Here is a 22667-nt window from a genome sequence, read left to right on the forward strand (position 1 = left end):
TTGCGTTTTCTACATTATTACCGTGTTGCAGTATTTTTGGCAGTTTATGAATAAATCTATAACAGTTTTAAATGCTTATTTGATTCAAATTGTATTTCCCTATGCACTGATATGTAAATATCTGTTTTTTTTTTTTCAGTTACTGCGACAAGTTTCCATGAAACTAGCTCAAGGTTTAGCGCAATTGATGGTATCCGAGACGGGAAACACCGGCCAAGCTCAAGCACTGTTCAGTCAAGCGTTGAATTGGGAACTGCCGGACCTAGCCACGACGTTGGCTTTGGTGCGTCTGGTTTGGGCAGCGAGCAGCAACAATCTCGGCGCTGTCAACGCCTCGTTGGAAAACTTGCACTCCTTATCCGAAGCCAGCAACAAGAAGAAGTCAGAACTAGTCAACGACGACGTGCTCCTCTGCAAAGAAGCTCTGGAACTGCTCAGTACCGCCGTCGTGCTCAACCCCAGCAGCTTGCAGCACTTGTACCAGGACAATTGGTGGCCTTATTTCGTTACGGACTTGGTGCTAGTCAATCCTAATTGTTCCATAAGAGTAGCTGCTGCCGAGCAGATGATCATCATTTGTTCTTGCGGCGCTAGCAGTCAAATGGCGTTGCACGTCATTATGCCGTTGTTGTTTTCGCTCATCAATACCATCGTAGTCGAACATGCCAACACGTCCCACGAGTTTTTTCAACTGTTGTGTCGTTTAGTCAACGTAGCCTATCTTACCGGATGTCCCATCAACGGTGTGGAGACCCTACTGTCAAATGAGGTAAGTTTTTCGTTGTTGCTATTTCACCACATTAAAAGTTTAAACAAATGTGTTAAAATAATACAAATGTAAGTTTTAAACGTTTATATTTTTTTATATTTCACCTTGTAACGATATATTTTGCCTACCACAGGGGGCATTAATACAAGGGGTAGAAAATTGGGGGAAGAAACTACTGGGGGTGGAGAAGGGCAAGCAAAATAAACGCGACTATGCGAACGGGCACTCAGGGGTTAGTTGGAGAGCTGGGGTCGTGGATAAGTAAAAGACAGGGTGTCGGATTGGGGTATCTACCAGAATATGAAACAAAGGGATACTTACATAAATCTCCTGGACAAATGGACAAATAAAGACAAGAAGAAATACCTCTAGCTATTTTTATTCGGACGCCGCTTCGAAGAAAACTTCCTGCTGGAAAAAGAAAGAAAATTTCTTTTTCCCTAAAATAAAGAAACACAAACAGGGGTTAGGAGATTTTTCTAAAGTAAAATAAACAAAATCTGTTTACAATTTCCAGGAGTTGGAGATACTACAAAAACTTACAAAATTTACATGTAAGTTAACCTTTCTTTTAAAGAAAACAAAACAAATCAATATCAAAAATAATAAAGCTAGCTGTCATTAGCAGGTTAACATTAAATTTAAAACAAAACTGAACAAATAAAATGACAGCTAAAAGTCAAACCATAAAATTTACTACTTTAAATATTACAATTTTTTTGTATGAAAGCAATTATTACGTTTATTTAAAAAATGTCTGCTTTACTTTTAAAATCTGATCACAAAAAAAAAGTTACCTGAGTTTCACTGTATAACTTTCAATAACTGGAACAAAAAACTACATCTTCAAACTGTAAAAAAAATATCCCTAAACGGCTGCTTAGGACATTGAGGTTTGAGGTGGAAACTGGCACATTGGACACACCATGTAAACGCTTCTTAAAAACTGGACAATGGAAATGTTGATATCTTTATAAACACATTACTTGAGTAAATTACTTTGTCGGTTTTCTTTTTGACCGACCTCTAAAACGTCTTCATTCTTCCGTTACCTCTGTCAACCTCATTAACTGCACTTAAAACTCAACACTGCTACTATACTGCACATTTTCGCATGACAAAAGACGAAAAAACAAAAAAAAACATTACGAATTAAAAGAAAAATTCGGACTAACACCGAAACCACTGCCTCCTAACAGCGGCTCCACTGAGAGTGACGAAATTATCTTCAAAAATTGCTCGCATAAGTTAGAACAAACAAAGCACTTAGGGTATAAACTAAACACAACGGAAATTAAGACGTAAATTAATTTGAAAACGCAATATCGGGCGGTTTGAACAAAGAAATATCGAAGAATTTGCGCCTGTGACATAAATAAACGATAAAATGATCTATTATCGACGGCGGCGACCTAAAAGGAACGAAAGATTATTTTGGTTTTAAATTGAAGGATACGAACTAAGAAACATTGAAAAATTCTTCGTTATTATAATGCATATATAAGGGGATTTCAATTAACACATATACGAGGGGACTTCAATATAAAATGCTACAACCTCTAGTTTTTATTTTATTTTTTCTTTTTTCTATATTCTTTCCGAGTTCCATTATTTCTATGTTTAAAGCAACTTATAGGAAAACACATACTACTGACAATCGTATTAAATATTGTCAAATGTGAAAGAAATACAAGCAAGCAATAAAAGTTGAAATAAGTACTGCTTATGCTAACATAATAAACAAATCCACTAACAAAAGTAAGACAATTTGGAGTATTGTTAAAAAAGAAATCTATAAGCAAAATGGAAAGATTCGAACGTAGATTTGAGGTTCGAATCGGTTTGCAAATGCCCCTTTGTCCGCTTCTGGTCGATCGACGATGATAGGTATAATAAAAGGTTGAAGTTGTGGAGTAAAAGTGTTGATTTATTGACAGCTACTGGTAATTATACAATATGATGTTCGTTAGGTAACTACTTATGATTGACTGTGTTCAAATGAGCTCAAATCCCCAATTTATAATCTCACAAATATTTCATACCTCAGACAGAGGTTATTGCTTCTATGATACTAACCAACTTTTTAACCATTATCTTACATTACAATTTAATCTAATTCTAACCAAACTCCTAAATGAAATTCGGAAACCTCTTAGCTGAAAAATTTGCAGTTACTAAGGGTCTCAGACAAGGATGTTGTATCTCTCCGACTCTATTTAAGATTTATATCTCTGCAGCTCTGAAACAATAGAAAAGGAAAGTCAAAGGAATGGGTATACAATTGAACGATCAGGATTACATATATACTTTACAGTTTGCAGATGATCAGGTGGTGATCTCAAATGACAAAGATGTCATGGAATACATGCTTAGAAAACTAATTGAAGAATACCAGAAAGAATAATAATTGATTAAATATCAATTTAGAAAAGACAAAATACCTCTCTATTGGAGTTGAAGCAGAACAACTCGATATCGATGACAATCAAAAAATAAATCCATGCAACGAATATAAATACCTGGGCGTCATCTTCGACCGTAGTGGAAAAGACGAACGAGAAATAGAACATCGAATTGTACAAGCACGAAGAGCTACAGCATGTTTGAACCGAATTCTATGGAGTAAAGAAATATCAAAGAAAAGAAAATGGAACATCTATGAGACAATGGTTAAAACTAGCCTACTTTATGGAGCTGAGACATGGAGAATAACCAAAAAATATAAGAAAAAGGTCGAAGCCACGGAAATGGATGCCATCAGAAGATCGATGAGAATATCAAGAGCCGACAGAATACGGAATGAAGTGATAAAACAACAAATGGGTACAGAGGGCACTATAGTTGAGGATATTGAGAGAAAACAGCTCATATGGTATGGGCATGTGAGCCGAATGGGGGACGAAAGATTGCCTGAAAAAAACGATGATGTGGCAACCCCCAGAGAAGAGGAAACGAGGAAGACCACCACAGAGCTGGAACCTGGGAGTTAGGAAAGCGATTAGCGCTCGAAATCTGGACGAAAACCTAACTCAAGACAGAATACAGTGGCGTTTGGGAGTCGGACAACGTCGTAAGACGTTATAAAAAGCCGAATATATATATATATATATATATATATATATATATATATATATATATATATATACAATTTAATCTAGACCATCATTGCAACACTTAGGAAGTTCAATTAGAAACAATATATTATTCGACAATTCATTAACAGGTGAATGGACTTGAATTGTTAAAATATTACTCGATATAATTTTCACAATGTCACTTATACACGGTGAAACTATAATAGATTAAGAAGTTAAGAAGAATGTGAGATTACAAATTAAGGGGTTAATTTGTGATAGAACAAAAATACTGCGTTCAATCTGAACTTAACACCAGGAGAGATTAAACAATACTTTACGAATATAGCAGATATTATATCGAAATCAATAGGAAAATCTGAGCATGACATAAACTACTATCTTAGTACGCTACCTAGAAGGTCGAGTTCGTTCTTTATGGCCCCAATAGTATAGTGATGAGAAGGTCACGAATGATCCGTTCACAAAGACCTGATCTTTTCGAAGACCCGTGATTGATACAATCATATTCTGTGACCCTATCGTTCGAATGACCCTATGAATCGTGCCTATGAATGACGGTGTCTAGCAATCTAGCTAACAAATTAATGCATGAACCGCAAAGGATCGTTCAAACGCTGATTTCAGTTTCCCAGAACGGCGAAACCCTTAAGCTGCAAAACTGTAAAATTATATACATTCGAATTGTGGAGTCAATAGTCCCGTAGTCTGTTCTGTTTAAAATTTGTAGGAAATAAAATCAAAAATCAATAATTTCAAGTATTTTTTTTTATATTTTAATGATTTCTGAAGATGATTTGAGAAATACAAATCTTAATTTAAATCTTAATAATAAAACTATATTTCATTCTTAAATTTATAGTAACAGTATCGAATTCTACACGTAAACAACAATATAATTAAAGTCATTCTTCTTCTTATAGTGCCGTGCACCTATAGTGCGTTGGCGAATTATCTTAAAGCCAGACGTCTGTCTTTTGCGGCATGCAAAAGATCGCCAGTGTTATTTATGCCTGTCCAGTTCTTTATGTTCCATAGCCACGACATTTGTTTGCGACCTATACCGTATTCATTTTTCATTTTACAAATTCCCAATCGTCAATAGAACCACGTGTAAGTCAAACAGGGTCGTACTGATGTACGACCTATGTATCATATGATTTCTAAAAATATTTACTTTTGAAACTGTTAGTGTAAGAATTTCTTGAAATTTAATCATTATATCACAATTAAACTAAACTCTAAAAAATAACACGACAAGTAAATAACTTAACAATAACTATAACATAAATATAACACAATATATTAACTTAAAAATCAACACGATTTGAATTTAAGATGATGGCAAGTTGGGATCTGTAACATAAGAATCTGTCTCGCTTAAGGTAATAAATTATATTTAATAGCCTCTTGACGAATGAGACGGCGAATATCAACACGTGCTCATGTTTACTGATGGGAATTTGGTAAACGAATGAACTTTACTCCTCTCTTGCCTTCAATCTTTCCCTGGATGATTAGTTGAGGGAAAGTCGTTCTAATGAACCAATTTCTATGAACGGGTCCCGCATTATCATTAATTCATATACTCTCACAAAGATTCATAAACATCAATATTAAACTCTACACACTTGACCTTTACACAAAAAATTTAATTAATCGTTCATATGAACGGATCTTTATGAACGGATCATTTTAATGAACGACCTGGAAGAACCGGGTCACCGAAACGAACCAGGTCTTCCCATCACTACAATAGTAGCATCTGATGTGAAAGAATGCATTCACAAATTAAAAAATTCCTCATGTGTTGACTACTATGGTTTTAACAGTAAAATTATTACGGCATCTCTAGATATAATTATTGAACCACACACAATAATATTTAACAAATGTATTAACGAGGGTTACTGGCCACTTATAAAAAAGGAAATAAAAATGCTCCAGACAATTACAGACCTATTACCATAGTACCAATAATAAGTAAAATTTTTGAAATCCTAATTAAAGATGGTATAACAAATTATTTGGATAACAAATCAATTATATCTAGCTCTCAATTTGGATTTAGAAAAAAATACTCAACAACTAAAGCTTTATTAGAAGTAATAGAACATTGTTTACGGTCTTGATGCAGGTGAACCTTCTAATGGATTAATGCGTGACCTTACAAAAGCTTCCGATTGTGTGGGTATTTAAACACTATTGATAAAATTGGAGTACTATGGAATAAGGGGTACCATACACGACCTTTTAAAATCATATCTTACAGGAAGAACACAGATTGTTACATTTAATAATCAAGAATCTAATCCTCTACCAGTTTCAACCACAGTACCACAAGGATCAGTTTTGGGACCTCTGCTATTCTTGATATATATAAACTATTTACCAAGTGCGTTGGAAAACACCAACTGTGTTCTTTTTGGAGATGACACAACCTTATTATGTAGAGGTAAAACTGATTACAGTCAGGAAATATTAGATAAATCTAAATCCTGGTTTAACTGTAATAAAACTTAAGTTAAACGAGCAGAAAACCCAGACGATAGTACTTAGTTCCGATAGATGGGTTAAACCGTCTGAACCAGTAAAGTTACTAGGTGTTACTATGGATACAAGGCTGAACTGAATTGAAGAATTGTGTAAGGAGCTCGTCTCACAGATTTTTGCCATGCGCAGATTGGCGAGATATTCTTAGGTCAGTTTATTTTGGAATGGTTCATAGTATCCTGATATATTGCATAATTCTTTGGGGAAACTCGTCCTATGCATATAAAATTTTCACTTTTGAAAAAGCAGCAATCCAATTGATTGACTCAGCAGAATATCGCGCCAGCTGCAAAGCCTATGGCATTCTTCCTTTACCTTCAATATATATATTTGAAAGTTTGTTAACATCATCATCATCATTTTGGCTTTACAACCCTGTGTGGATCCTAGCCTCCCCAAGAATTTTTCTCCAGTCGTCCCTATCCATCGCCTTCCTCCGCCAAGCATGTATTTCCATATTTCTCATATCTTGGTCTATGTTATCTAGGAATCTTGTTCTGGGTCTTCCTCTTCTTCTTTGACCAATAGGTCTATCAAGGAGCGTTTTTCTAGCTGGGTCGGTTTGCTCCATCCGCATTACATGGCCTACCCACCTCAGACGTCCTATCTTTGTGTTTTACGATATCTGGTTCCTGGTATATCCTGGAACTGTTTGTTAACTGTTCATAATAATATACAAGATGTAAAAACACATGCTGATCAACATCAGTACAATACAAGAAACAAAAGTCATATCATTATACCATATTCCAGATTGTGTGTTTAACCCAATACAATAGATTATAATCTGTTTAATTATTTTTTAAACCTGAACTGGAACACTGTTTCTATAGTATACAGGAATTTGTTTGTTTGAGCTCCTAGTATGGTCGTTTTTATGAAAACTATTTTACACCTAACTGAATTGTTTTTTTTAGTTATTTCCTATGTATACATAAGTGACTTATTTAAAAATTGTCAATAAACTATCTATTTATATATCTATTTCGTCCTTTCAATTAACGATTGTTTTGTTATTTATCCCTATTTAATTTCCCCCGTTTCGGTCTCACTTCTTCATTTCCTCCTTCAATTAAATTATTTCCTATGGTTTTTATAAATAACTTTTTTCCAGTCCGAAACTTTTCACCTTTCTTTTTGGGTATTCTTCTACTTTCTTTATTATTTTCTGTTATGTTTATTTTTAATTATTTTTGCTTATTTCCGTGTTTATTTCGTTTTCTTTATGACTTCTTTTATTTTTGTATTTTTATTTATGTTGCTTTCGTATTTTTTGTATTTATACAAAATTTTTTATTTATTGTATGCTTTCTCTCTTTTCTCTTTGGTTTCCTTCTACGTCTATATATATTATATTCTTTACTCTTTATTATTTATTTTTGCTAATTTTTCTCTTTATTTCGATCTCACTTTGTCTTTTACTCCTTTTTTTCTTTTCTTATTGGGTTCTTTCTATTTTCTTTACTCATATTCTTTCTTTTCTTTGTTTCTCTATTATTTTTGTTCATTTCCTTGTTTATTGCGGTCTCTTTTTGGCTGGTCCCCTTTTTTCGTATAGTTTATTTGTGTTTCTTTTTCATTTTTCGTATTTATACATTTTGTTTTTTGTGTTTTCATGTCTTCTCCCCTTTCTCTTTGCTTTCCTTCCATCTTTTTTTTCTTATATTCTTTACGCTGTTTTATTCTTTACTTCTTTATTGTTTTTGTCCATTTCCGTGTTTGTTTCGGTGTCTTTTAGACTTTTTCTCTTTGTTCTTTGATTTAATTTGTATTCAGTTCGCATTTATTTTAGTTATACTCAGTTTTTTGTGCCTTATATATATTACATTACTATAGTTGTTATTTTGAACTGTATGACTCTTAATGATAAGTTAATCGTCGTTTAGGTCGCATGGTTACGGAAAGCCAGAGACAAACACGAAGTACTGATCGAAGGTCATCTCCTTCTCGCCAAAGAGCTCCTTTTGCTGATCTCCTCAGAGCAGAAGTGCGAACTGGGTAGTGCTGAATCCGGCAGTCTGATTAAGGAATTGCTCGAAGACTTCCTGTTTCCCGCAAGCAAGTTAATGTTGAGATTACACAAAACGGGTCAGTTGGGCGAAGACCCGGCCATTCCTATTTGTGATACGCCCCAAACTCAGGCCGCAGCTTTCGATCTGTTGGTGTCGCTGTGCATGAACTGCGTACAGAACTATAAACAGCTCGTTAATATGCTCACGGAGATGTTTTACAACGGTAAGTAACAGAATCTTGACAAATAACAGATAAATACATAACATATTTAATTTTTACGTATTTTTGGGATCTCGTACGTGAATTCCTGCATACCACCAACCCAATTTACGCTTCAAACTCTCTGGGAACAGATAAAAATCACATTGTGTCATTTCAGGTGGATGAGGAGAATGATCAAAAATAGTTTTGTGTCAATACAAATTTTTTAGCAGTCCCCTTTATCTTTTTTGTAAGTTAATGTTTTGATTCCGTCTCTTCTTAGATCCTGACACTGCAATCTCGGAATGGGACTACCTTCCAGCAGTAGGGCCGCGTCCATTCCAAGGTTTCGTAGGTTTGAAGAACGCCGGAGCTACTTGTTACATGAACTCGGTCTTGCAGCAGCTCTATATGGTCGACAGTATTAAAGAAGGCATTTTGGCAGCAGAAGGAGCAGCTACGGACCCCAACGAGGATTTCACCGGCGAAGAGAGACTGGATATGGACGTGGATTGCACTGACGATAGGAATAGTTTGGACGATAATAGGAAGGACTACAATGTTGGGATTTTGAAGCAGGTCCAGGCTATTTTCGGCCATTTGGCCTGTTCTCGTCTTCAATATTACGTGCCTAGGGGACTGTGGAGACATTTCAAACTTCAGGGTAAGCGATAACATTGATTTTTATTACGAAAACGAGTTTTATATGATTATTGTTGAGTTTAGGCGAGCCTGTGAATTTGAGAGAGCAGCAGGATGCCGTGGAGTTCTTTATGTCTCTAGTGGAGAGCCTGGACGAAGCTTTAAAAACATTGGGACACGAGCAGATCATGTCGAAAATCCTTGGAGGTTCCTACTCCGATCAGAAGATCTGCAAAGGCTGTCCTCATCGTTATTCCAAAGAAGAACCGTTTAGTGTGATTAGTGTAGATATTAGGAACCACAGTAGTTTGCCGGATTCGATGGAGCAATATGTCAAAGGTAAGGCTTTTTTTGTGAGTGTGCAAGCAAATCTATAAAGTAGCGTTTGTTTTGTTGTGTTGCAGGTGAATTATTGGAAGGCGCCGACGCTTACCACTGTGAAAAATGCGCGAAGAAAGTAGTGACTGTTAAACGATTGTGCGTGAAAAAACTTCCCCCTATTCTAGGTATCCAATTGAAACGGTTCGAATATGATTTCGAACGGGTATGCGCGATCAAATTCAACGATTACTTCGAGTTTCCGCGTGAACTCGATATGGAACCGTACACTGTGTCCGGTTTGGCCAAAATCGAAGGGGAAATAATAGACTGTGATCTTCATCCTACCTCCACCGAGGTCTGTACCAAGTATCGTCTATCTGGTATCGTCGTCCATTCTGGGCAAGCTTCAGGTAAGTCTTTACGAAGTTTTTTAATGTGAATGATCAATTTTTTGACAGTTTATCGTAATAGTTCTCACATGTTTTGATGAATACTCTAAAAGTGAACATTTTTCATCATTCTTTATGACTTTCCACAGTATTGTAGTCGCAATCAGCGTTTTCCTCACTAGATATGTTATGACAGGCCACCTGTGCAAACACATGCAACCATTAATCCTGATTTTTCTTGTCTAGACCTGTTTTGTTGTAGAAACCTCTAGACACCTTTTTCTCGCGTCTGCATCCATTCATCTGCAATTTTGCAAATGTTTGCCCCGTTTCTTTTATTTTCAGTATATAATTTCACTGATAATTGCACTATTCCTTTCACTATCAACCGATAATTACACTGTTTCTATCATTATCAACCAATAATTGCGCTATTTCTTACACTATCAGCATATAATTACTATCATTCATAATTGCTGTTATTATTTCACAATCAACAAATATTTGCCGCGTTTCTTTCATTTTCAACATATAATTTCACTGTCATTCTATAATTGCACTATTTCTTTCACTATCAGCATTGAAATACTAACTTTCTTTAACAATCACCATAATTACTATTTTTATTTCGCAACTAGGAAATGATTCCCGTGTTTCTTTAATTTTCAACATATAATTTCACCGATAATTCACTATCACCTGATAATTACACTATTTCTTTCACTGTCTGCCGATAATTACAATATTTTTTTCACTAGCAACCGATAAGTACACTGTTTCTTTCACTACCAGCCCAGAATTACTATCTTTCTTTCACAATCAACAAATATTTGCTGTGTTTCTTTTATTTTCAATATTATATTCATTGATAATTTACTATTCGTTGATAATTACACTATTTATTTCACTATCAGTCTATAATTACACCATTTCTTTCACTATCAGTATAGAAATACCACCTTTCTTTTAACAATCATCATAATTACTATTTTTATTTTACAACCAGCAAATGATTTCCGTGTTTCTTTCATTTTTAACATATAATGTCCCCGATAATTCACTATCTGCTGATAATTACACTATTTCTTTCACTATCAGCTAATAATTACACTGTTTCTTTTATTACCAGCCAAGAATTACTTCTTTATTTCACAATCAACAAATATTTGCCGTGTTTCTATCTTTTTCAACAATAATTTCACTGATAATTCACTATCAGTTGATTATTACACTATTTATTTCACTATTAGTCTATAATTGCACTATTTTTTTCATTATCAGTATATAATTACTGACTTTCTTCAACAGTCACCATAATTACTAGTTTTATTTCACAATTAGCAAAAAGTTCCTGTGTTTCTTTCATTTTCAACTATAATTTCAAAAATAATTCACTATCTGCTGATAATTACACTATTTCTTTCACTCTCAGCCGATAATTACACTGTTTCTTTCACTACCAGCCCAGAATTACTATCTTTCTTTCACAATTAGCATAATCACTATTATTATTTCACAATCAACAAATATTTGCCGTGTTTCTATCATTTTCAACAATAATTTCACTGATAATTCACTATCAGTTGATTATTACACTATTTATTTCACTATTAGTCTATAATTGCACTATTTTTTTCATTATCAGTATATAATTACTGACTTTCTTCAACAGTCACCATAATTACTAGTTTTATTTCACAATTAGCAAAAAGTTCCTGTGTTTCTTTCATTTTCAACTATAATTTCACCGATAATTCACTATCTGCTGATAATTACACTATTTCTTTCACTCTCAGCCGATAATTACACTGTTTCTTTCACTACCAGCACAGAATTACTATCTTTCTTTCACAATTAGCATAATCGCTATTATTATTTCACAAACAACAAATATTTGCCGTGTTTCTTTCATTTTCAACGTATAATTTCACCGATAATTCACTATCTGCTGATAATTACACTATTTCTTTCACTCTCAGCCGATAATTACACTGTTTCTTTCACTACCAGCACAGAATTACTATCTTTCTTTCACAATTAGCATAATTGCTATTATTATTATTTCACAATCAACAAATGACTCCCGTGTTTCTTTCATTTAACATATAATTTTACCGATAATTCACTATCAACTGATAATTACACTATTTCTTTCAATATCAACCGATTATTACACCGTTTCTTTCACTGTCAGCATAAAATTACTACTTTTCTTTCACAATTAGCATAATATTTTTACTCCACAATCGGCAAATAGTTCCCGCGTTTTTTATTTGCAACATATAATTTCACTGTTAATTCACTATCGGCATAATTACTATTTTTTTTTTTTCACAGTTAACAAATAGTTCTCGTGTTTCTTTCACTTAAAACATTTAATTTGACCGATAATTCACTATCAGTTGATAATAGCACCATTTCTTTTACTATAAGCCGATAATTACGCCGTTTCTTGCACTATCAGCATATAATTACTATGTCTTTCACAATTAGCATAATTGTTGTTATTATTTCACAATCTGTAAAGCAAGTGTAGACAGGAAAAGCTGACTAAGCTCCTATTTTCTATCAACTGCAATTGAATAAAAACTTTATTTAAAAAATTAATTTTTTCGTCATCCACTGTTACTGCCATCTGAAAGCGACTTTACACAATTTTAAATTTGTCGTCGAATCGATTTGAATCTTCTTTTTTTATTGTGGTGTCCGATTCGATCATTCAGCATTTATTCTACGTCGACATCGCACACGCTTATTATCTCTTACAATATTAACAAAAAATCATTCTAGGTGGACATTATTATTCGTATATTAGAAGTAGAGATCCCTCAGGAGAAGTCAGATGGTACAAATTCGATGACGGCGACGTGTCGGAGTGTCGAATGGGCGAAGACGAAGAAATGAAGGTGCAATGCTTCGGCGGCGATTATATGGGTGAAGTTTTCGATCCCATGTTGAAGAGGACTACGTATAGGAGACAGAAGAGATGGTGGAACGCGTATATGCTGTTTTATACCAGGCATGATGTCGAGGAAGAGAGTGCCTTGAAGATGATGAACCAATTGACGATTTGTAAGTATTCTTTTCATAAATTTACGATTTACATAGCGTTGAGAACTGCCTTTTGATGATATTTTGTGTTGTGTAGCCGGTACGAGAAAAGAAACACATCTCAAGATGCCGGTAGCCATAGAAAACAGTATAAGAAAGCAAAATATCAAATTTCTACACCATAGGAGTCAATTTTCTTTGGAATATTTCACGTTCATCAGAAAATTGGCGACGAGTTCAGCTCAGGGCAATACTAGGCTTAGTCAACCGTTGCCGAACGATCAATTAGAACAACAGTATCTACTCAGTGTTCAACTAGTCAGCAAATTCCTTTTTCATACTGGGTGGCATACGAAGAAGAATCTACGAGGACCTGCCATGGAATGGTAAGTCGTTTTTTGATTATTATCGATCATATTTATTGAATTGAGTATATTAGATAAGTATGTTCACGTATTCTTTCCAGGTGTGACGTCCTATGTTTGCACCTGCGCACCTCGCCTGTGATACGTTCCTGGTTCGCACACAACATGCTCTTCGAGCACATGAGCCGTTTCTGCGAATACCTGCTGAGTTGTCCTAGCAACGAAGTCCGTTCGGCATTCATCAAGATCGTGGTGTTGCTCGCGCACTTCTCCATCAACGACGGGCCGTCGGCTTCGCCGGCAGCCCTCAACAGCACCGCCACCGGCTCTTTGAGCGATCACATTCTGTGGGCGTTGCTCAGCCTGCTGCAGAGGGAAGTCAGCGAACACGGGCGGCATTTGCCGCACTACTGTACCGTGTTTCACATGTACGCCAATCAAGGTAAAGTTTAAACATAAGTTTTAAAACTTTGGCAATCACAAATTGTGTTTCCATATTGGATTGATAAACTTTTCGATAATTAAATCGATTTATGAAATATTCTCTTGATCTAGGTATTCAAGAAAAGACTCAGTTGCTGAGGATGAACGTGCCGGCGACCTTCATGATGGTCGCCCTAGACGAAGGTCCCGGACCAGCCATAAAATATCAATTCACCGAATTAGGAAAACTTAATCAATTAGTCGCTTGTTTAATTCGATGCTGTGATGTAAGCAGTAAGTGCCAGAACAGTACCAACGGTCCAGTTTTACCCAATCCCTACAAAGATCCCACCATACCGGAGTATATCATGCCGATTTCCTCGCCTGCCGCCGAAATCCTCTTCAACAGGAATGTGTGAGTATGAAATTATTGTATTCTTAGTATTTAAACCTCATCAATTAATATAAACTACTAGAAAAGAGAAAATTATGAACTTTAGTTCCATTTTTGATAATCAGGTGCAATTTACTCCTTATAAATGAGAAAAATATTACATTTAAATGGAAATTATTCTTGATATTAGTTCTGTTAGTGAAAGGAAGAAGAAGAAATCCTGCAATTATATGTCTATAGGAAAGGAAACGTAATTATTTGCCGATAGTGAAAGTAACTACAATTATTTTCTGATAGTGGAAGAAACGGATCACTTGTCTGCTGATAGTGAAAGAAATAGTCTAATTATAGGCTGATAGTGAAATAAATAGTGCAATTATCATCTAATAGTAAATTATCATTGAAATTAAGTGTTTAAAGTGAAAGAAACGGGAACTATTTACGAATTGCGAAATAAACAGTAGTAATTATGTTGATTGTGAAAGATAGGTAGTAATTCTATGCTTAAAACGAAATAAACAGTGTAATTATCGGTTGAAAGTGAAAGGAATATTGTAAATTTAGATTAAAAGTGAAAGAAATAGTGCGATTATCGGCTGATAGTGAATTATCAGTGAAATCATGTGTTGAAAATGAAATAAACATAGATTTGCTAAAACTATATTTGATAAAACAAAACTATTTGCTAATTGTGAAATAAAGTGAATTATCAGTGAAATTATGTATTGAAAATGAAACAAACACGGGAACTATTTGCTGGTTGTGAAATAAAAATAGTAATTATGCTGATTTTGAATGAAATGTAGTAATTATATGCTAATAGTGAAATAAACAGTGTAATTGTTTATTGAAAGTGAAAGAAATATTGTAAATATAGGTTGAAAGTGAAAGAAATAGTGCAATTATCGTCTGATAGTGAGTTATCAGTGAAATTATGTGTTGAAAATGATACAAACACGGGAACTATTTGCTGGTTGTGAAATAAAAATAGTAACTATGCTGATTGTGAAATAAACAGTAAAATTATCGGTTGAAAATGAAATAAATAGTACAATTATCGGCTGATAGTGAATTGTCAGTGAGATTATGTGTTGAAAATGAAATAAACACGGGAACTATTTGCTGGTTGTGAAATAAAAATAGTAATTACGCTGATTATGAAATAAACAGTGTAATTATCGTTGAAAGTGAAAGAAATATTGTAAATAGAGGTTGAAAGTGAAAGAAATAGTGCAATTATCGGCTGATCGTGAATTATCATATTGAAAATGAAATAAACACGAGAACTATTTGCAGATTGTGAACTAAAGTAATAATTATGCTGATTTTGAGCGAAATGTATTAACTCTATGCTGATCGTGAAATAAACAGTGTAATTGTCGGTTGAAAGTGAAAGAAATATTGTAAATATAGGTTGAAAGTGAAAGAAATAGTGCAATTATCGTCTGATAGTGAGTTATCAGTGAAATTATGTGTTGAAAATGATACAAACACGGGAACTATTTGCTGGTTGTGAAATAAAAATAGTAATTGTGCTGATTGTGAAATAAACAGTGTAATTATCGGTTGACAATGAAATAAATAGTGCAATTATCGGCTGATAGTGAATTATCCGTGAAATTATGTGTTGAAAATGAAATAAACATGAGAACTATTTGCAGATTGTGAAATAAAGAAGTAATTATGCTGATTTTGAGTGAAATGTAGTAACTCTATGCTGATCGTGAAATAAACAGTGTAATTATCAGCTAATAGTGAAATAAAGGGCTGGCAGTGAAAGAGACAGTGCAAATATCTGTTAAAAGTTAAAAAAAAAACTACCAATACCTTCATATAGTGAAAGAATTGTGTGCTGATGATAAAAGAAACACTCTCGTATTTGCGAGGATCAGAAAACAAACAAATAATAAAAATGAGAGTTGATATTATCAATTTGTCTTTTTATTTTGCTGTAGATAGAAAGGGATGCTCATTAAACACTTTTAGCAACATTTACCAAGTTAGCCAGTCCCGTGAAAGTGTTCTTGTTATTTGTAGTTATTTGTGCTGTAAGTGTTCTGCCACTACAACTATTCTCCAGATCTGTTGTACTTTATTTCTTTTATAGCGCATACAACTTCTGCTGTCAATATGGGGAGATTGTCTCCTTTTTCTATTGGTTGACTGGCCATCTAGTCTGTTGTCAGCAAATAATTTTAGAAGGTATCTTTACATTATAGAGTCATTTTGGGGTCTTGCTGAAGGTGTTCCTATCTCTTTGCAACTCTCGTTCAGCCATTGTTCCTTTACTATCTATATGTGTTTCTCAGTTTCTCCGTTGAGACTTAAATATGCCTGGTGATTTTTGTTTCTTTCTAGGATTCTTTCTTCCATCAATTTCAAGATCTTGTCTGTCATTCAGGGCTTTCTTTTATGTTTTTTAGTCTCCCTGTTTGAGCTTCTGCTTCTATAAGTGTTTTTTGAGACTTTTCCATGTGTTTCTCTTGTGGCTTCATGTGCATCTGTTGGCCCTCTTATCTACAACTGCTTCTGTACATACTCCTTATACTGGTCTATTATTTTGCATTATTCCGTTCTATTTTGTGTTTGTAGTCTTCTTTATTTTTATTCTCATTGTAACTATCATCTCATCGATGGCACTAGTACTACCTTAAGTGAAAATTAAACACTAACACCATTTTGCCGATTATAACATAAGCTCTTAATAAAGTACAATTTCTTTATTTCGGAAAATTTGAAAAGTTTTTAAAGCACTTTTTTTCCTATTTATGTATTTTTTATATAAATGATTGGAAAACTGAGTTGCCAAACCATATTAGACCTCTTTCAAGGACGTGTTGGTGTATATTTTAGTGGATCCTGGCAAGTTAAAGAAGTAGCTTAAATATATCTATGGGTCTACTAGAATGATCTTATTTACTTTATTTGCCGCCGGTTTACCTTTATATTTCAGTATTTTATATAACAGTATTGCCATAAAAACGTCAACTATTATAAAACAAATACACCTTTTCTGCAGATACGTCAAGAAAGTGATCGAAGACACGAATCTGACAGAGGACGCTATCAAATTCTTGCAGTTCTGTTCGTGGAAAATCCTCATTTCTCCAGGACGGTACTATCGGAGCTCCTGTGGCAGATCGCCTACGCCTATTGCCAAGAACTTAGACACCACATAGAGATATTATTGTCAATTTTGTTAATAGAAGATTCCTGGCAGAATCATAGAATACATAACGCTATTAAAGGTAAGAGGCACACATACTAGTCGACTACATGATGATTTTATACATTTAGCAATAATTTCCTTATAAAATAAGTTTTTAGATACAGTTCAAGTTGTGAATATTTTGTAGGTGTTCCGGAAGAGCGCGAAGGTCTTCTGGAAACCATCGTCCGTGCCAAGAATCACTACCAAAAGAGGGCGTACCAGTGCATCAAGTGCATGGTGGCGTTGTTCAGCCGTTCGGCGGCGGCTCAAGCTATGCTGTTGCGACAGGCAGAAGTGAGGCGATCGTGGACTTCCGCGGTAGCTTGGCTACAGGACGAGCTGGAGAGGAAGTACCCCCCGAACGCACAGTACTCCTACAACACTTGGTCGCCTCCGGCACAAAGTAACGAAAGCTCCAATGGATATTTTCTTGAAAGGTAAGTGTTTCATTCGTTCATGTAGAGTTTTATAATTGTCTGTGTTTTTCATCCTAAAATTGGTCGTTCGAGCCGGATCTGAAATATTTATAGTAATTATTGTGATCATAATTGTTGAATTATACGTCGAACTATATTTGACTCTCTATTTGCAGTGTATTTCAAATAAAGTCGATATGATCAATGCTTTTCTTGCGAATCAAAAATATGTATTTTCGGCACACTGGTAAAATGAAGAAAATTTAAAATTAATTAGCATCTTCGGCTTTTCATTAGCTAATTTCTTTTGTGGGATAAAAAAGAAACAAGGCGGAATTGCAATTTATGTAAAAGTAAATCTTATGTATTCTTCTGGTAATCTAAATGAATAGAATGTTCAGAGTTTTGTGCAATTTATGTACATTCAATAAAAGCCAATATTTTAACTGTATACAGATCGGATAATGGTGACTTTTGGTTAATTTTGAGAATGTCATAACGTCCTTCTCTCATCAGAGCAGCATATGCCGCTCTGATGAGACCTAAAGAGGTTGAAATACGTATAAGCAGCTTGCCACTGCCCTGCATCGAAATAAAAATCTAATATCGTCATTATGTCCTACTAATTTTATTTGAGTTTAAGCTCATTTTGATGAATAAATTAAATAAATACTAAAATTGTATTTTCCCGTTTAATTAATGAATATTAAAACCTCCGCCTCTGGTTAGTATTTGGTTTAATTATTGTTTAACGAGACGTTTTAAATTTTTACAAAGGCAGAATGGTACGTACTGTAGCCGGCAAAGTAATAGCTGTGTTAATAATTGGTGAATGTGGAAATAATTTCCATGCAGCGGAACGTCTTTTTAATGAGAGGTATCCCGATCGCCCTACATCGAGAGCTTATTTGAGGAAGCTTCTTCAGAAGTTTAAACAAACAGGTAGTGTTCAAGATGTCAAACGATCTGGTCGACCAACAATTAGTGATGACAAAAAAATTGACATAATATCAGAAATGTTAGTGAACCCTATTTATTCTACAGCCCAAGTTGCATCTATCTATGGAATCAGTCAAAGGACAGTACACCGAGTGTTGGCTGAAAACAAATTTCATCCATACAAATTCAAAATTGTGCACCAACTTTCAGATGATGACCCCGACCGAAGATTAGAATTCTGTGAAAATATGTCCAATACAATTAACCAACAGCTCGATTACATAAAAGCAATTTGTTTTAGTGACGAAAGTACTTTTTCTCTCAATGGAAATGTTACCACACACAATGTGAGGTATTGGAGTGACACTAATCCTCACGTCTTTCGTGAAACACATAACTATTCAATTTCCAAAAAAAAATGTTTGGGCAGGTATTTTGGGAAACCACATAGTTGGGCCTGTTTTTCTCAATACTAACTTAATTAGTGAAGTGTATCTGGAGATGTCAAAAAAAGCAGTTGAACCTAAATACTTGAAATTCTGGAGAATAATCCAGATTATTCGGCAACTTCGAAATAACATTTCAACAAGATGGTGCTCCTGCAGACCATTATGGTGCAGTAAGACGTTACCTAGATGAGGAATGTCGTGGTAGGTGGATTGGACGACGAGGTATGATAGAATGGCCAGCTCGGTCACCGGACCTCATACCATTAGATTTTTTTTCTGTGGGGATACTTGAAATCTAAAGTTTACGCTGCAGCACCCGACGTTATTGACATTTTGAAACAACGAATTGTTGAAGAATGTAGGGCAAATTCCCCCGAAATATTTGAACGAGTACGGCAACAGTTTAGAAATAGGATGCATTACTCTTAGGAAGTAGATGGAGCACATTTTGAACACTACTATAAGAACTGGTTGTTAAATATTTATCAATTAAATGAGAAGCTACAATTTTAGTATTTATTTAATTTATTCATCAAAATGAGCTTAAACTCAAACAAAATTATTATGACTGAATGTATTTTCAATACCTTTCAAATGAGGTATCACTTGCCATAAGGTCCCATTTAAAATTATCTGTCACAGGGTCATCTGTCACTATTACGTTACCTGTTATGACTAGTTGAGAAGCCTACGTCTGTTTATTAACTCCCTCCAAGATTCACTATTATAACAATAACCGTTCAAAAGATACGAGGGGGAGAACGGACTTTTGACTAACATTGTACTATAATATTTTTCATATAAAAATGCGTGCACGTCACAATTTATATAAAGTGACGTCACTTATATTTAAAATTTCCAGAACGTCAACCTTAGAGTTCAAATTTTCCTAACACAGTTAATAATACGAAACCGATACGGAACTGCTCGATCTTTCATAGTCAACATGGTATAATAATCAGAAAAATGTAATCATCATTATATTGGGAATTTTAGAATTATATTGATTAAATAACCAAAAACATTTGTTATTATTAATAATATAAATTTTTTGAAATAACTCTTTAAGTCTAATATTCCACAAAATAATAATTTTAATTAAATATATTAGACAATTGTACGCAACTGATATGGGAATACAGTCTGTCCCAAACCCTTCTTTCAGTGCGTCACTAATTTTGACGTCATAATAGGATTTTAAGAATGTCGAGAATTATTGCATGGCATTCTAGTTAAATTTGACAGTTGCAGGATCGTAATCTGTCTTTTTCTAATTGATATTAATTTAATAATTTTAATATTAGTCTTTGTTCATTCTCGATATATCTCGGCATATTTAAAATATTTTTATTATACAATAAATAAATACAAAATTAAATTTTCACTGTGAAAAGTCTGAAAATACTAACCTGGAATGACAATTATCATTTTATCAGTTGACATTGTGAAAGTACTGTCACGATCGAGACAATCTGCATCAAATTATATTTATGCATCATTGATTGGATATTTATTTAGCGTATTCTAAACTAAAACCAATTATACATCCGTAAGTAGAATTAGCTTACGATAAATCATTTTCTAAGTTCTATGTATAATAATCACATACTCACGTTTTTTTCTGTCACTTCTAGCTTAATGTGTTAGAGAGAATTCGATCAACTATGACGCACTGAAAGAAGGGTTTGGGACGAACTATACTTCAAATTTTTTGACAGTTCAGCGTGTGGCAAAATTGTTTAAAGTGTTGCCGCTTTTTTAGAGTAAGAATTTTGTTTATGTTTTGATTTCTTACACAATTTGATCATAATATATTATATATTAATGAATTGTATTTATAAATACATATTAAGTTTAGATTAATAGCTTTAAAAACTAATTATTGTTGCGTATTGTGATTGTGTTATGCCAAAACAACTAAATAGTCTGTAGAAAGCTGATAAGCTTTTATAAGATAGATTATTTTGAACAAGCAGTACAACAACTCATGGAAGTAGTACAAGCAGTATTAGGAACTAGTACAAGCAGTAGTACAGCAGTACAAGCAGTACAACAACTCTACAGAAATATGACGGCAAACATTAAAACTGGAAATAGATTAACTAGAGAAATTCCTATTAGTAAGGGCCTTAAGCAAGGCTGCTGCATAGCACCTACACTCTTCAAAATATATCTAAATGAGGCACTCTCAGTGTGGAGAAGAAAGTGCTGCAATATGGGCATCCCAATCGGAGATGATAGATTATACACGATACACTTCGCTGACGACCAAGCCATTCTAGCTGAAGACGAGAGTGATGTAGGCTACATGCTTAGAAAACTGGAAGATGAGTATACCAAATGGGGCCTCACAATTAATATACAAAAAACTGAGTACTTAGTTGTAGGAGAAAAACCAGAAAGCCTACAAATCGAAATGGGAACTATAAAACCAACAGACAATTTCAAATACTTGGGAGTCCAAATAACATCAAAAGCAGGAAGTAGCGAAGAAATACACTCCAGGATTGGCCAAGCAAGATCGGCCACCAGACAGCTAGACGGACTATTATGGAATAAAAAAATAACAAAAGAAAATAAAAGAAGAATCTATAAAACAATAATAGAAAGTATTGGGCTGTACGGCGCCGAACTCTGGGAAATAAACCAACGAAACAAATCAAAAATTAAGGCCATGGAAATGAACTACTGGAGACGATGTTGCCAGCTCACTAGACTTGATAGGGTGAGAAACGAAGATATTCGGAGAGAAATGGAAATCAATCTAGACATAATAGACACAATCGAAGCCAAAAGACTTAACTGGTATGGACACCTTCAGAGAATGCCTGAAAATAGATGGCCAAAAAAAATAGAAGAATGGACTCCGCCAACTAGAAGAAAACAAGGTAGACCAAGACGATCCTGGAGAGACGATGTCGACGATGCAATGACCGCCAGAGATTTAACAACTGAAGATTGCTTCGACAGAAAACGCTGGAAATTAGGATGCGAGAAGCGGCGCCAGCTGTAGAAGACTCGCTTGTTATATATATATATATATATATATATATATATATATATATATATATATATATATATATATATATATATATATATATATATATATATATATATATTATTTTGAACAAGAAATAATGGCGGGACGTTTTTCTATTAATGTTCTAAATAGAGGCAAGTTTAAGATTTAGAATATATAATTTTGTATTAAAATGTTTTCTTAGCATTTTAGTGTGTTGCAGTAGTCTTTAAAACTAAGTGTATTTACTGTTATATAATAGTTTGACAAATAGTTGACATTTTAAAAATTCCTCACTTACTAATTATTCTGATGTTTTGGCAACGCTGTGGGATTCTGACGTCGTAAATTTTGAATGACGTGCACGCATTTTTATATGAAAAATACTATATGTATTTTTTTTTTACTTACAAACAA

At 34.3% G+C, this 22667-nt stretch overlaps 1 protein-coding gene across 1 annotated transcript in view; it reads left to right on the forward strand.

Moving 5' to 3' along the window:
* The window catches only part of faf (ubiquitin carboxyl-terminal hydrolase-like faf), a 37097-nt gene that overhangs the window by 9991 nt on the left and 4439 nt on the right, over window positions 1-22667 (forward strand). The window contains 12 exon segments of the mRNA XM_072541792.1: window positions 140-769; window positions 8304-8652; window positions 8915-9295; window positions 9358-9612; window positions 9678-10004; window positions 12774-13055; window positions 13132-13420; window positions 13501-13841; window positions 13955-14237; window positions 17236-17306; window positions 17309-17464; window positions 17573-17864. Coding sequence (XP_072397893.1) covers window positions 140-769; window positions 8304-8652; window positions 8915-9295; window positions 9358-9612; window positions 9678-10004; window positions 12774-13055; window positions 13132-13420; window positions 13501-13841; window positions 13955-14237; window positions 17236-17306; window positions 17309-17464; window positions 17573-17864 — 3656 coding nt within the window.

This window comes from Diabrotica undecimpunctata, chromosome 8 (assembly GCF_040954645.1).
Source record: "Diabrotica undecimpunctata isolate CICGRU chromosome 8, icDiaUnde3, whole genome shotgun sequence".
Taxonomy (NCBI): domain Eukaryota; kingdom Metazoa; phylum Arthropoda; class Insecta; order Coleoptera; family Chrysomelidae; genus Diabrotica; species Diabrotica undecimpunctata.